The sequence below is a fragment of the Apostichopus japonicus genome, chromosome 14, assembly GCF_037975245.1.
Source record: "Apostichopus japonicus isolate 1M-3 chromosome 14, ASM3797524v1, whole genome shotgun sequence".
Lineage (NCBI taxonomy): Eukaryota > Metazoa > Echinodermata > Holothuroidea > Aspidochirotida > Stichopodidae > Apostichopus > Apostichopus japonicus.
The window spans coordinates 15,858,530-15,873,060 of record NC_092574.1 but is presented as its reverse complement, the minus strand read 5'-3'; the positions used below and the strand labels follow the sequence as shown (position 1 = coordinate 15,873,060).

At 37.9% G+C, this 14,531-nt stretch overlaps 1 protein-coding gene across 1 annotated transcript; it reads left to right on the top strand.

Annotated features, from left to right (window-relative positions):
- The first annotated feature begins 2,013 nt into the window (after positions 1–2,013).
- Positions 2,014–11,094, top strand: LOC139979967 (lectin-like). Its single transcript, XM_071991237.1, has 3 exons — positions 2,014–2,262; positions 6,050–6,283; positions 10,662–11,094. The coding sequence occupies exons 1-3, from the start codon at positions 2,163–2,165 to the stop codon at positions 10,877–10,879; spliced, it is 552 nt and encodes a 183-aa protein (XP_071847338.1). The 5' UTR covers positions 2,014–2,162; the 3' UTR covers positions 10,880–11,094.
- Positions 11,095–14,531: the final 3,437 nt, after the last annotated feature.

The window sequence follows — 14,531 nt, the reverse complement described above, 5'->3', positions numbered from 1 at the left end:
GGGAGTTGTTATGGAACATAACAACTCCCTGATTATACTATATGGCATGGTAAACACAGGTCAGTCTACTGTACCTGGCAATAAACTCCTCCACCAAAAACAATAGCGGTCTTGTACTCAATGTGATGCATCCACTCACCGTAGTATGAGAAGTATCCACGATTTCCATATGGCAAATTCATATACCATGTATGAAAATTATCCTTGATATCTAGTCTGAGAAATCATGTTTTAAAGGTTTTGAGGCCTCGACACTGAAATATTGTTAAAGGTACTCGCTATTTGGCGACCGTGACTAAAACTCTACTCGCCAAAACGCAAAACTCACTCGGCACTATGACTGCTGTTCAAATCTCCATAGTACAGATCTAAACATCAATACTTTCTATTAACAAAGGTAAGGCACTTAGGCCGGGCCGATACATGGTACTGCGTAATTACACATTGGAAAATTAAGTGTCTGTGCAGTATGAAATTTAGACCCACCAAAAGTAAGTTATGAACAAAGTAAAACATGTCGCAGAATCGTATATAAGCAGCTCGGTCAACAGACTGTAGTGTCTCAAAAAATAAACATAGGCTACAACATCTGTAAAATACCTACGAAGATAGTTTAACTTCTGTTACATTAGGGCTCTCTATATGCATATACTATACAGTAGCTAGGTGTGCGCGCGTCCTAAGCCTATATACAAGAACCTCACTGCTATACTTTGAACCGCTACTCGATTAGCGCGGTTGGTACATTTCCCAATTATTTAACTTGTCTTTTAGCTGCAGATTGGTGTGAGTAAAATATCACTATTACTTTATTACACTGCCTAATCAAAGCGATCATTTACGCACTGAAAATCCAAGGTTGAAAGAGCATTTATCTTCCACTCGCAACCGGGGTAAGTTAAAATCTTTGCAAAAATATCTTAGCAGAAATAACAACAAACTTGTCTCAAAACACTTTAAGTTGTTGTAAATTTTGCGACTTATAACTGATGGCATGTAGGAAATGCCGTAAGAAACAATTTTAGGAGATGTTTTACCAGCTTAAGTATTGATATTCTGACACGAAACAGTTTTAACAATGTTAGTTGTTAATAGAGTCTACCTGCATATACTCTACTGTACAGGTGTTTCCTGCGCGTAACCAAGCCGTCATGATATCGACGTTTAATATTTTTGTTAATTGGTTCAGAAATTACTATATTAACACAAAATAGATATGAATGCCTTTAAACACATTACGTACTTCGTAAGGTCACTACCGTTCCCTCTAATAAATTGTAAATTTAGATTTTAAATGATGCTTTCGCTGTATGTTTGTACATCCTCCATGAAATCTCCGCACATGAAAACTTCCCGTACACAAGTTATACATGCAGATAGCTAATCATTCTATATTAATTTCGTTAACGGCGCCTAGCCAGTACCCTAGAGTAACCACACCCATAGGCATAGGAGCCCAATTTGATTTGGGGGGAGGGGGGGGGGCGGGCGGCAGTAACAACTTGCCCTAAAAATATAACCAATTTTTTTCGCGCACGTTCAACATCTTAATGTGCATATAATTATGAACATGCATCGGTTATTACATCGCATGCCAATTACATACAATCATTTGTCGTGTTATTACCCTTCCATCATTGGTTATCATTTTGGGGGAAGTCGTTGAAATAATGATGATAAAAATAACATAAGTTTAACCATTGAAAAAACACATTGCAATTTATTTTCCTTTCAGTAGGTGCCCGAAAAGTTCTCAGCATATTGCCCGAATTAAAAAAAAATGGGTTGGGTGGGGGGGGGGGCTACAGCCCCAGCCCCCGCCTCCTACGCCTATGACCACATCCAAACCTGAAGTTATTATTTGGCACTGAATCTCGACAATTGCAAAATACGACGGAAAACTTTTAATGCAACAAACTTCACGGTGTCCATATAGACAAAAACAGGTGTCTAAACAGACAGTTGACCTTACTTTGAAAAGGTGGAGGATTAGGAGAATATTTTCCACATCAGACATGCATTGGTCAGATTTTGGGAAATAGGCAATATCGAGACTAACTACATGAGAGTTGTTTAAAGATCGTGCCTCCTCATTGTGAGGTAAACTTCGTCTTTAGTGGTACCTAAAACGACAGTATAGTCTCTTCACTGATGAAGGCAAGATGAAGTCCATTATTCTCATGGCGTTAGTTATTCTAACAATAACCGGACAGGTAGTAAACGGAAGCGTTGAGCCAAAAGACCCTCGATTCGGTTTGACTGGTAAGTCATTTCCAAAAAAACAGTCAAATTATTAGGCTATATACTTTATTTTGGAGTTGGGTTTATGAAATTACTTTGCAATTGTGTACAGTGGTCTTTCGTTACTTTTGTTTATTGACACTACCACTGTTTTCTCATCTTGTATATATTTTGTTGACTCTTTTAAGCATTGAAACAAAAGAACGGTGTTCACTATTTGCCACAGTTATCACAATATTTACAATGGTGATATAACATTGTGTAAACAAGCAGAAATACTTTAGGTAATAACTCTTTTGAATGGTTCTTCGGTTTAACAATTTACGGAAAAGAACTGTACCTCTGCAGAGTTATTTTCTGAAATAAATTGTAATTTAATTGTAATTTTTAACATAGGAAGAGAGTAGTTTTGTTTAAGTTTATGCCTCCTTATTCGCCAAAATCCATACAATTCGTGAGGCAAACTTGTTTTAAAAACTGTCACCCCCAACATCTTTGTGAACCTTTAAAATGAATGGCTTCAATTTAAAACATTCTTCATAGCCCTAAATCTCAGAACCAAAATTTAGGACAGGGATTACGAGGTGATAAAAACTGTGCAAGCAAATCCTAAGATTATGTAAAATATGTGTGGTTTCTGACTCCTACAAAAAAAAACACATGACTAGAATGAGCGGCCATGAGCCCCACCCTCCCCAAAAATAAATAATAATATTATTAATAATGATAGTAATAATAAGGGAAATTATGGCATCTTGTGAAAAATTACATATTTCTAAATCCATCAACTGTCCAACTACCACCAAACATTTTTCGGAAACCAAAAACAATATTGATTTGATTTGCTAGCTTTGTAAATTGTTCAGTGTATTTCTTTCTTCTTATTGGACTTTTTATTTTATTTTTTAAAATTTTATTTATCAGAATGTTGAAAGCTTGCCAGTATGACTAGATGAACACGTTATATATATATATATATATATATATATATATATATATATATATATATATATATATATATATATATATATATATATGTTGATACTAGATGAGACTAGTGGAACACTAGTAGTTGTTACTCGGAGTTTCACGCGTTATAGCGATCTTCAGACAACAGTTTGTTTGAAGATCGCTATAACGCGTGAAACTCCGAGTAACAACTACTAGTGTTCCACTAGTCTCATCTAGTATCAACATATATTACGCTCTGTCCAATGGACATAGAGCACTCTGCGCCAAGATAGACGCCAACCTACTCTATATATATATATATATATATATATATATATATATATATATATATATATATATATCAGGCGCGTATCCAGGATTTTCAAACCCGGGGGGCGCGAATTACTATCTAAGCGGAGCGCCACCATCGGTTGGCGCGCAGCGTACAAGAAAATTTCTTGTTTTGAAACCCCCCATATCACCGGAATCGGCACTTCTCGGGCTTGAAATGACCAACCAGATGTACACTATTGCCTGAGAACCAAGTATTTCCTAATAGTTTTTTTTCCATCCATAACCTTTTTGAAGATTGTCAACCCGGCACACATCATGTTCGACCTGATCGCATCTCCTGTGGGTCTTTGCTTTAGTAGGTGATTCTACGTCGCGGCCCACAATACCCGTCAGCCCCACTTTTCAAGGTTTTAAGCCCCATATTTGTTCAGAATTTGAAAATTCACATTTCTCGTGAATAAACTCACTTCAAAACACACCCATAATGTTGTACAAAATTTCATCTATGGACAACCAATATAGAAAAAACTTCCTTCAACCCCTAACAGACCGGTCAAAATTGCACGAGTAGAGGGAAGTGTGATGTAGAATGTTGGTCAGAAATTTTCGAAAATTCAGACACAGTTAATTTATTGGTGTAGAAATATTAAAACCTGTTATAACGGCTATCATAAAACTTGGTTGAAGGAAATGAAAAATCAGCAGATATTTCCGAAACCGAACACTACACACATAGGCGTAGGAGGCGCGGCGGCAGTGGCGGAGATAGGGGTATTGGTCAGGAGTGGCGAGAATGGTCTGAAGGGGCGCTTTCGACACTATCTAAGCGGAGCGCCACCACTGGTTGGCGCGTAGCGTACAGAAAATTTTTGAGTAAAGATACTCCCTAGATCGCCGGAAATGACCCTTTCCGGGCCTGGCTAATTTGCAGATAAACGAAGAATAAGGTTTCATCGCCAAATTACACCAACAAAATGTGAGAAATGTCAATAAGTAGATGAGAGCGCAATAAAAAAGTCAATAATCTAGAATAAGTAAAAAGTGGTAAAGAGCTGAAAAAGGCGCCAGCAGTCCATTTGAGTCCGTCAGGGGGGCATCCGCCCCCTGACCATATGGACGCTCCACCACTGCGCGGCGGGGGTGTAGGCCCTAATTCGCCATTACTAATGTAAAAGAGAGTTTTGACATAATTGGACCTCCATGCTTTTTATACATCTACATGAGACATGTCGTTGTTTACATTAGCATCCCGCGGTATACTGCGCAATTTGAACGGACCGTACGGTACATGATGGCATGCGATGTAATAACCGATGCTTGCTTATATGATATTGACATGAACACGTTGAACGCGCGCTTGGCGCGAAAATTTTTGGTTATTTTTTCAGGCAAGTCGGACAGTTTTTAGGCTTTTCATCCTGGAACGCCATTTTCATGCTCACTGATATGATGTGATATCTGCTGTTTGCGTTACAAATTCGAACAGGCGCGTAGCGAGGAATTTGCCAAGGGAGGGGCGAAGCCTGTAGGCAAATTATCTAAGCGTAGCGCCACCATAGGTTGGCGCGAAGCGTACAAGCAAATTTTGGGCGAAAATGTCTCCCAGATCGCTGGAAATGACACTTCCCATGCCTTGTAAGTTGCCTCTAAGCACTTTCTATTTTGAAATTACTTAGCGATATCATTTAAAAAAATGCTGAATGGGGGGGGGGGCGGGCGGTTGCCCCCATCCCAAAATGCGTCATGTTCCCCGACGACACGGTCGAGTTCGAGACCAGCCACAGTTGGTTTCATAGCACAATTCTACACACGCGTTATGATAGACCATATATGGTATATATATAGATCATTAGTGACAGAGGAAAATGGAAACGTCAAAAAATGGAGTTGTCGGTGTAAGGGGTAGGGTGAGTTACACTTTTACGAAATCATTGATCCGTCACTGGCTACCCTTCAGCGCTGTAATGATGTCACTGTTCTTCTTTCTCTTCCCGGTGTCTTCGCGTTTTGCTTTTACTCGCTCTTTTTCTCCTTTTTCTCTCTTTCTTCTTTTTCTTTTCCCTTCCTTCCTCTCCTCCTCCTCTTTTCCCCCTCTTTTTTCCTTTTTTCTTCTCTTTTTTTCTCTTCTCTTTTTCTTACCCGGGGGGCGCGCGCCCCCAACGCCCCCCCTGGATACGCACCTGTATATATATATATATATATATATATATATATATATATATATATATATTAAAACATCAGTATACTAGAAAGAACATCAACATGTTGCCACCCAATATCAGCATGTCAGAAATTAAGAACAAGGGTTGACTCAATCTAAGAAACGCTTTAATTTTATATTGTACTTAGTCGCTTGGTATAAACAAGAATCCCAGAACAAGTGATTCAATCAAATCTGCAATTCATGTCTGAATCAAACCTGAGTTATGACGTGTAACGTACGATTAGCTGCCTGGTCATTATTCATTGTTCATTATTCCGAATTAATGAAGAATATTAATCATGATTTTTTGAGTCCATACACTGAGTTCGCAATGAACCATGTGACTTTTAACATCTTTAGGCTGCTCTACGACGGACGGCTGGAAGGAATATGACGGTCATTGTTACAAATTGGTTGTTAACAAACTCGATGAAGGTATGAGCTATGAAGACATGAAGACAGCCTGTGCCGAGTCTGGACCGAGTCTGGCGTTTCTTGCAGACGTTCATTCTATGGAAGAAAATGATTTCATTGCTGAAGTCGTAGCCCTTCGCCAACGTGCTTGGCTCGGGGCTCAGAAAATTCCGATTCTTGGTAAGTTAATCAGGGTCCATGACCTAATAGGTTAGGGTATACTTCTTTATACAAAATTTAATATATATATTTATATATATATATATTATACATATATATATATATACAATATACAGGGTTCTGCCGCTGCCGGTCGGCGCCGGTCGGGCCCGACCAGCACGCTGAATTACCGACCGCCACAATCTGCCTGAGTGACTTTTCCGACCGGCACTTATTTTCGATAGGAACTCCAAAAAACAGCTCCATAGCCGGAGGGTCGAACGTACAGAAACAGTCTGTTTGAGACTAGGGGAAATCCAGTTCATAACTGTTCAAAATATCCAACACATCACAGTGTCATACTTAGTATTTAGTTCCGCATTCCAGACCAATGACTGTTTTCCGTTTCCAACTCCCGATCGTACTTTTGATAGTTTCATTTATATCTATTTTTATCGAGCGAGACACAGGCCGTTAACCTTCGTAGCGGGTGAATTTACATCATATTGCATTAGGCACGAGTGACAAGGGCTCGAAAACCTTGCGAACAGTCCGAACCAGGTTCGCGGGAAATCCGCGATGCTCGCGGGAAATCCAGCCTGGCTGGCGAAAAAAAATCGGACAATAAAAAAATAGAAAAAAAAACGGGACGAAAAACTAAAAAAAAGGACAAATAAGTACATCTATAAAAATAAAAAAAAGTAAAATTTCACAAGAAAAGTTTCAGAAACAAAAGGAAAATGTTCAGAGAGCGTGCTCGCAATTTTAGTCACAATACCAACGAGTAATGATGTGTCCCCAACCCACTTACAATGGCTATTCCGCAAGCTTCAGGGTATACGTGTCACACGGACACCCACAGCCCAGCGCGGGAAGGTTGCTGTAATAAATCAGCCTCGCGGGAAATGTTTTGAACAATATTGCCATTCCACGTTCTTTTATATTTGTATTGTATGTTGGTTAGTAAACGTTTTCTTTCGTATGAATTTGACTTCAGTTCAGTGTTCCCACTAAGGTGCGGGATTCCCTTCAACTGACTCAATAATCCCACAAAGAAAACATTTGTCTGCTGGAAATCCCCGCATCGTTTTTTGCATTCGCGATGAGTTTATACTCAATGTACAACTTATTCACTTGACCGTATAGAGAGAAAAAAACTGAAAATCAATTGTGTACCAATTGTGTACGGAAAGGTGGTAGGCTACACCTTTCAAGTTTTACGAAAGATCGAGCAAAGCACTTTCGAAAAATTCACGCCAAACTTGCATATCGTACTAAATGCAATTAATGTCATGTAAACAAGGCTCGAGTGCATCCATTTATGAATATACCGTAAGACCACATCTGGTGTTAAGCGGGGGGAAAAGAAAGTATTTTCTAGCATTTCCAAAAATACCGAAAAAATAATATCCTACCTTAGTTAAGTGTATAGCAAATAGCCTAACCACCTCGGCGGTTATAACGGATCTCACGTAACTACAAAATCACAACTAATTGTATTTTGCGGAGTTTACGTTTTCTACAAGAACATGGAAACAATATTTATTTGGGAGTGGACTCTCACTCACTGTCCATCTAAAATTATCATCTCATCCTGAATGATTTATTTAATAGGCACCACCGGCTGGTCTGTACTCTGGTGCTCCAGATATTTGTCCTAACTTTTTTCATTAATTATGAAAAATTCCAGACATGAGATCTCATTCAAAAGCTGTCTACATGTGGCTCAGAATACTCGGGAAGGGCCGTTTCCGGCTATCTGGGGGGTTTCCAAAACCCAAAATTTTCTTGTACGCTCCACGCCAACCGACAACTTAATCTACACAAGAAAACATGAAATGCAAAACAATAAGTTAAGCAAAGGCTCCATTGAACAAGTGGGTTTTCAGCAATGTTTTGAACTGTGCCAATGAAGTGCAAGATCTGATTTTGAAAGGAAGGCTGTTCCAAAGGCGAGGTGCAGCAACTGAGAAAGCTCTGTCACCCCAAGAATTATTTGAGGGGGGTTCAAAAAGAAGCAATTTGGTGCTGGAGCGGAGCGGACGGGATCGGTTATATGGTGTGATGAGACATGACATATAGTCCGGAGCCAAGTCATTCAATGCTTTAAACACAGTAAGAAGCAATTTGTACGTAATTCTGCAATCCATCGGCAACCAGTGTAATTCCCTCAAAGTGGTTGTTAGTGAGACCCCTTTTTAGGTAAAGTAACTAAGCGCGCAGCTGCATTTTGAATGCGCTTCAAGCCTTCAAGCGATTAATTTGAACTTGTGGAACGCCGAAAAGGAGGGAATTACCCATGTCAAGCCGGGAGGTTACAAAACTATGTACAATTTGTTCAGTGGCACGAGGATTTAAGTACTTTTTATTCTATCAATGTTCCTCATGTGAAATGATGCAGAGCGAACAATATTTGAAACATGATTCTTAAGAGACATTGATGAGTCAAAAATAACCCCTAGGTTACGAGCACTTGCAGCAAGAGTAATGTCAGAATCCCCAATTGTAATATGCGGAACATGAACTTTTGAAAGTTGTTGTCTGGAACCAAATAAAACAAACTCAGTCTTAACATCGTTCAACTTGAGGAAGTTCTCCTGCATTCATTTGCGGATTTCGCAAATACATAATTCAATGTTCTTGATAGATTGATTGAGACATTTTTGAGTTGGTTTGAAAGACATATAGAATTGCGTATCGTCGGCATAGACATGATACTGAAGTTCGTATTTGAGAATTATTTTGTGAACAGGATAAGTATAAACAGTAAACCACTGGGGTCATAGAACAGATCCTTGCGGGAATGCATAATCATGGAAAACTGGAATGGAAGAGGAGTTTCCAATGCGAACATATTCTGGTCTGTTTGTCAAATATGACTGACACCATTTGAGCGCATTGCCACGCAAGCCAATAAAATCACGAAGTCTGCCAAGCAAAACATTGTGATCCACGGTGTCGAAAGCCGCGCTTAAATCTAATAGGATGAGAGCGGTTGCATTTCCCTCATCCATGGCAGCCAAAATATGGTTTTGGACACGCAAAAGAGCGGTCTCGATACTATGCTTTGGCCTGTAGGAAATTTGTCAGAAAGATTGTGTTCATTAATAACAGTGCTCAATCTAGCGGACACAACACGTTCAATTGTCTTTCCTAAGAAACCCAGATTAGCAACAGGCCTGTAATTTTTAAGCACCTCCTTGTCCAGTCCAGTTTTCTTTTACAATGGTCTTATGTATACAGTCTTTAAGATGAATGGAAAAGTACCTTCAGCAAAAGACTTATTTACAATGGTGGTGATATAAGGAACTAAGTCATCAATACACTCTTTCACCAGTGAATCTGGGAGGGGGTCCAACTCACAAGACTTACAGGGTGATTTACAAATGATATTTCTAACTTCCAATTCACTGGTAGGCTTATATGTATATATATATATATATATATATATATATATATATATATATATATATATATATATATATATATATATATACACCGTATATATTTATATTTATACATATATATTTCATAATTTATGTATATACATATAAAACAGCAAACGAATGCTTACCTTAATTAGAAATGAGATGTGATTAACAATATGAAGATATGAATTTTGATATCACAACCTCTTTAAAGCAGCATTTTGCGTCCTTTTCTATGGTTTTTCTCAACCTCACTGAATCCACGATGCCATAACGACATACATAACTAGCTTATCTATTCAAATCTTACTTCAAATGGTGGCATAAAAGTCGAAAAATTATCAACTTTCAACTTTGTTTTTCTCGAAGATATTTTCCGTTGGGATCCAAATAAACTTTGCCCATAATATGAATATAAAAAAGCTACGAACGTCAATGGCCAATACTTAATACAACACCATGCTTGATTTGTATAGATTGTCTATGGCAGTTGTACCAGGGACTCAGAGGAGCTGTTAGAGTCCAGCTCGCTGGTTGTACCAAGTTACCAACTCGACGTTTTGAATCTATTTTTTAGCAACGGCTCATAACTAAACCTGCATCTGTGATATTTGTTGAATTCAAACTAGTGGGTTGGGCGTTTAATATTAAATGTGCAATTAGTCAGGACACTTTTCTCATTAACTGCAAATGTCCTTAATTACTCGCCAATTAACGCTTTTGACAGGGAAAAAAACCTGCTTAATATCTTCGTTTGCTGTTTTGTGATTGATATATGTAAAAAACTCGATGGACTTGTCAAAAAAGTGGAAAACGACGACAAAACGCAAAATACTGTCTTCCTTGGCGGTTGAGCGAGTAGTGAACGCAATGTGCAATTATTAAATTTTTAATAACAAACAACAACGACTACAAAACTTTGATCGAGACAAACAAAAGCCAAACGTGTTATCTTCTATACGTTTCTGCAGGTTTCGTGTGGGAGCAGGGGCCGCGGCCTTTCTTTACTTTCGACAACTGGAAACCTGGGGAACCAAACGACAGCGGTAACGAAGAGGATTGCATAGAAATCAACCGAGGACCTCCCGGAATGTGGAATGATCTTCCGTGTAGACGGAAGCGTGCAGGTGTATGCAAATATAGTATTGCTGATTACGCTTCACAAAGTGCACTACTGTCTAAACCTTGACATACCTTTAACGTTCTGCTTTGGTTTGTCTTCATTCTGAAGCATGCTGAAAGATTAATACACTGTAGTGCTTACCTATGAACTCCTCTACCCTATTAGATCATTCCAGCAACTGGATGAATTAATTTTTTATTTCTAAATAAAATGCATACATACCGTGATAAGACCATTCTGTTTTATACTTGTTTTGGTTGCAGAATATAAGCAAAATTACATTTAAAGCTTTCATTATTATTTTTTTAAGTTTCGATGATCATCGTAACCTATGCATCCATGCTGTACGTGGGTCTGTGTGTATGTTTGAAATCTCAAGGAGAGAAGCTTGGCCAGATCTCATATTTTGTATGTAGGAGAAACTTATTTCGGACAAGAAGCCTTTATTGTTTTCTATTTAGTTCAAAGGTCATTTGGAATCACCAGGGGTCAAATTTTGAAAACTTTGTAAATGCAATATCTCAAGCAGGGAAGCTTAGACCAATCTCATTTTATTGTATACAGGAGTGCCTTATCGAATACAAGAAGCAGATTGTTTATGTTGGAGGTCAAAGACCATTTGGGGTCACCAGGGGTCAAATTGTGCAAACCTTGCGAACATGATATCTCAAGAAGAGAAGCTTTGATGCATCTCATATATTGTGTGTAGGAGTACATTATTGAGTACAAGAAGCTTATTGTTTTTGGTGGAGGTTAACCGCATTCACTTGAGGTAGGGGTCAAATTGTTAAACCCTTGTAAACATGATATCTCAAGAAAAGAAGCTTGGACAGATCCATATTTTGTATATAGGAGAACCTAGTTGATGACAAGAAGCCTGTGTTGTTTTTTGTGTAGGTGAAAGTTCACTTGGGGTCACCAGGAGTCAAATTATGAATCCTTGTCAACAAAATATCGGAAGGAGGAAAGCTTGGTTAGTGTGTAGAAGATGAATCACATTAGTGCAAAAAACTAATTGTTTTTGGTGGAGGTCAAAGATCATTTGGGGTCAGAGTCGGGATCAAATTGTAAACACCTGGTAAACTTGATCTCTGCTGGGATAGATCAAATAGGCCTAATGAGGTGTGTTGGTGCACCACCTTATTTGTACCTGAGGCCTAGTGTGCTTCCCAACATATCAAAATGTAACTTACAACACCGACAACCCCCTACTAAAATATTACAGGCATCATAGAAACCTAAATGGCCTTGGCATTCTGGTGTTTTCTGGCTTTTTCAATTACCAACCAGTATGCGATGTTCATACAGAGAAACAATGGGACCAAGGATCAATTCAACTCTGCCATTTGGATGTACATTGTACAGGTTTCTAGAGAAATGTGACAAATATATTTCTACAAGCGATTGACATGATGCGATATGGATATCGTAGAATACCGTCGGTAATAAGACACGAGTGTACAGTCAGTACAGACAGCTGCGGTCAATACCCACTGCACAGTATACAAACGATACAGCGATGGACATCTCAGGTCCAGCTAAAGAAAACAATTAAGGTATAACGTTTCAGTACTGCCTGCATTTTGTAGCGACACGAACGAAACATCACTTGCAAGCAACAGAAAGTTACAATTTTCAGATGGCCGCACGTATGGAAAGCCGTTTTTAACATTTAATAAGGAATTTCAGATATCTCGAAATAATTTCAGATATCTCAAATTAAATTACAGATATCTCCAATTTATTTAAGATATCTACAAATAATTGCAGATATCTTAAAATCAATTTCAGATATCTCGAAATACCAGGGAATTTCAGATATCTGAAATTGAATTCGAGATATCTCGAATTCAATTTCAGATATCTCGAATTCAATTTCAGATATCTGAAATAGAATTTCAGATATCTCGAATTCAATTTCAGATATCTCGAATTCAATTTCAGATATCTGAAATAAAATTTCAGATATCTCGAATTCATTTTCAGATATCTCGAATTCAATTTCAGATATCTCGAATTCAATTTCAGATATCTGAAATAGAATTTTAGATATCTCGAATTCAATTTCAGATATCTCGAATTCAATTACAGATATCTGAAATTTCCCGATTAAATGTTAAAATGGCTTTCCATACGTGCCATTTTAACATTTAATCGGAAATTTATGCATATGCATTTCAGATATCTCGAATTCAATTGCAGATATCTCGAATTCAATTTCAGATATCTCGAATTAGAATTGCAGATATCTTGAATTCAATTTCAGATATCTCGAATTCAATTTCGGATATCTCGAATTCAATTTCAAATATCTCGAATTGAATTTCAGATATCTGAATTAGAATTTCAGATATCTCGAAATCTATTTTAGATATCTCGAATTCAATTTCAGATATCTCGAATTGAATTTCAGATATCTGAATTAGAATTTCAGATATCTCGAAATCTATTTAAGATATCTCGAATTCAATTTCAGATATCTGAAATAAGAAACAATTTCAGATATCTAAAATTCCCGATTAAATGTTAAAATGGCTTTCCATACGCACGCGATATATTTTTCGTAGTACAGCGAGGGAAAGTCATGAATTATTCATACATTTTAATAAATATTTAGATTACTTGTATCTCAGCCACGTAAAGCAATAGCGAACAACTAAACGTTATATGGGCTACTACTTGTACATGATGTGTAATAATTTCGTATTTTGTATGGTGTGACGATGTGATTGGTAAGTACTGTATGTAGTTTGTAAAAAATGTGGTATGGTGAAGCGAATATCCAGTGGACGAGCAGATTTTTAATGCTCATAATTCCCTTGACCAGTCACAGTGAAGGTTGTCTGGTTCTGGAAAGTACAAAAAGAAAAGCGAAGTGGACATGATGTGAATTCCCAATGGTTTTGGTATGAGTGATTGATAGGGGAGGGGTGTAAAGAGGCATTATTAGCCCACTGACTTGTAATTGTGACGATTGGTCGTAGCTAATCGTAGGGTCGTAGCTTATCGGACTAGGAAATGGAAAGACAAAGACTAAAAATTAAACTGAACAAGAGCCACACTATAGTTAGTAAATAAAAAAGTAAAAAGTACACTCATGCCTACCTCCAAGTCAGAAAAGGCACTGACATTCTCGTGGGTATCTTCATTTAAACAGAAACACAAGGTTATGGTCATGTTTTTTCGTAGGTTTTTATACGTTCAACATAATTTCATGTACAACGTACGTAAGTAATGCAAACAACTTTCTGCCAATGATTCAGTGTACGAGATCACGAGCTTGCGCAAAGTTGTACAACAACAGCGCTGTTCGCTGTTACAAGTGAAAAATTATTAATTCATTTCTGACCCAACAGGAAATTTCTGTAAGATCATGAATAATTCATGACTTTCCCCTCACTGTACTACGAAGAAAAATATGGCTGGCCGCACACAGTTTGGGGCGAATCTTCAATGCCATATATGTAGTAGATCGGTGGTTTCGTGGTCTTTGTGTAACACAAATTAAGTTTGAATAGCAAACTTTTGGTTGTTTACATTGCGATGTTCAGCTCCTATGCGAAGAATATTCGCATACAGGCTACTCTAACGTTTACAATCGGACAGTTCTGTGAAGCCTAAGCTTCTCGGTACTACATTCGGCTCTAACATTGATTCCGCGAAGTTTCATCTTTCGGTGTTCTGAATACTTTTCAAGTTTCCTTTTACTTAAACTTGA

Coding starts and splice junctions, on each gene's coding strand:
- LOC139979967 (XM_071991237.1), top strand. CDS start 2,163: ATGAAGTCCATTATTCTCATGGCGTTAGTTATTCTAACAATAACCGGA. Junction 2,263..6,049: donor CCCTCGATTCGGTTTGACTG/GTAAGTCATTTC, acceptor TAACATCTTTAG/GCTGCTCTACGACGGACGGC. Junction 6,284..10,661: donor TCAGAAAATTCCGATTCTTG/GTAAGTTAATCA, acceptor ACGTTTCTGCAG/GTTTCGTGTGGGAGCAGGGG.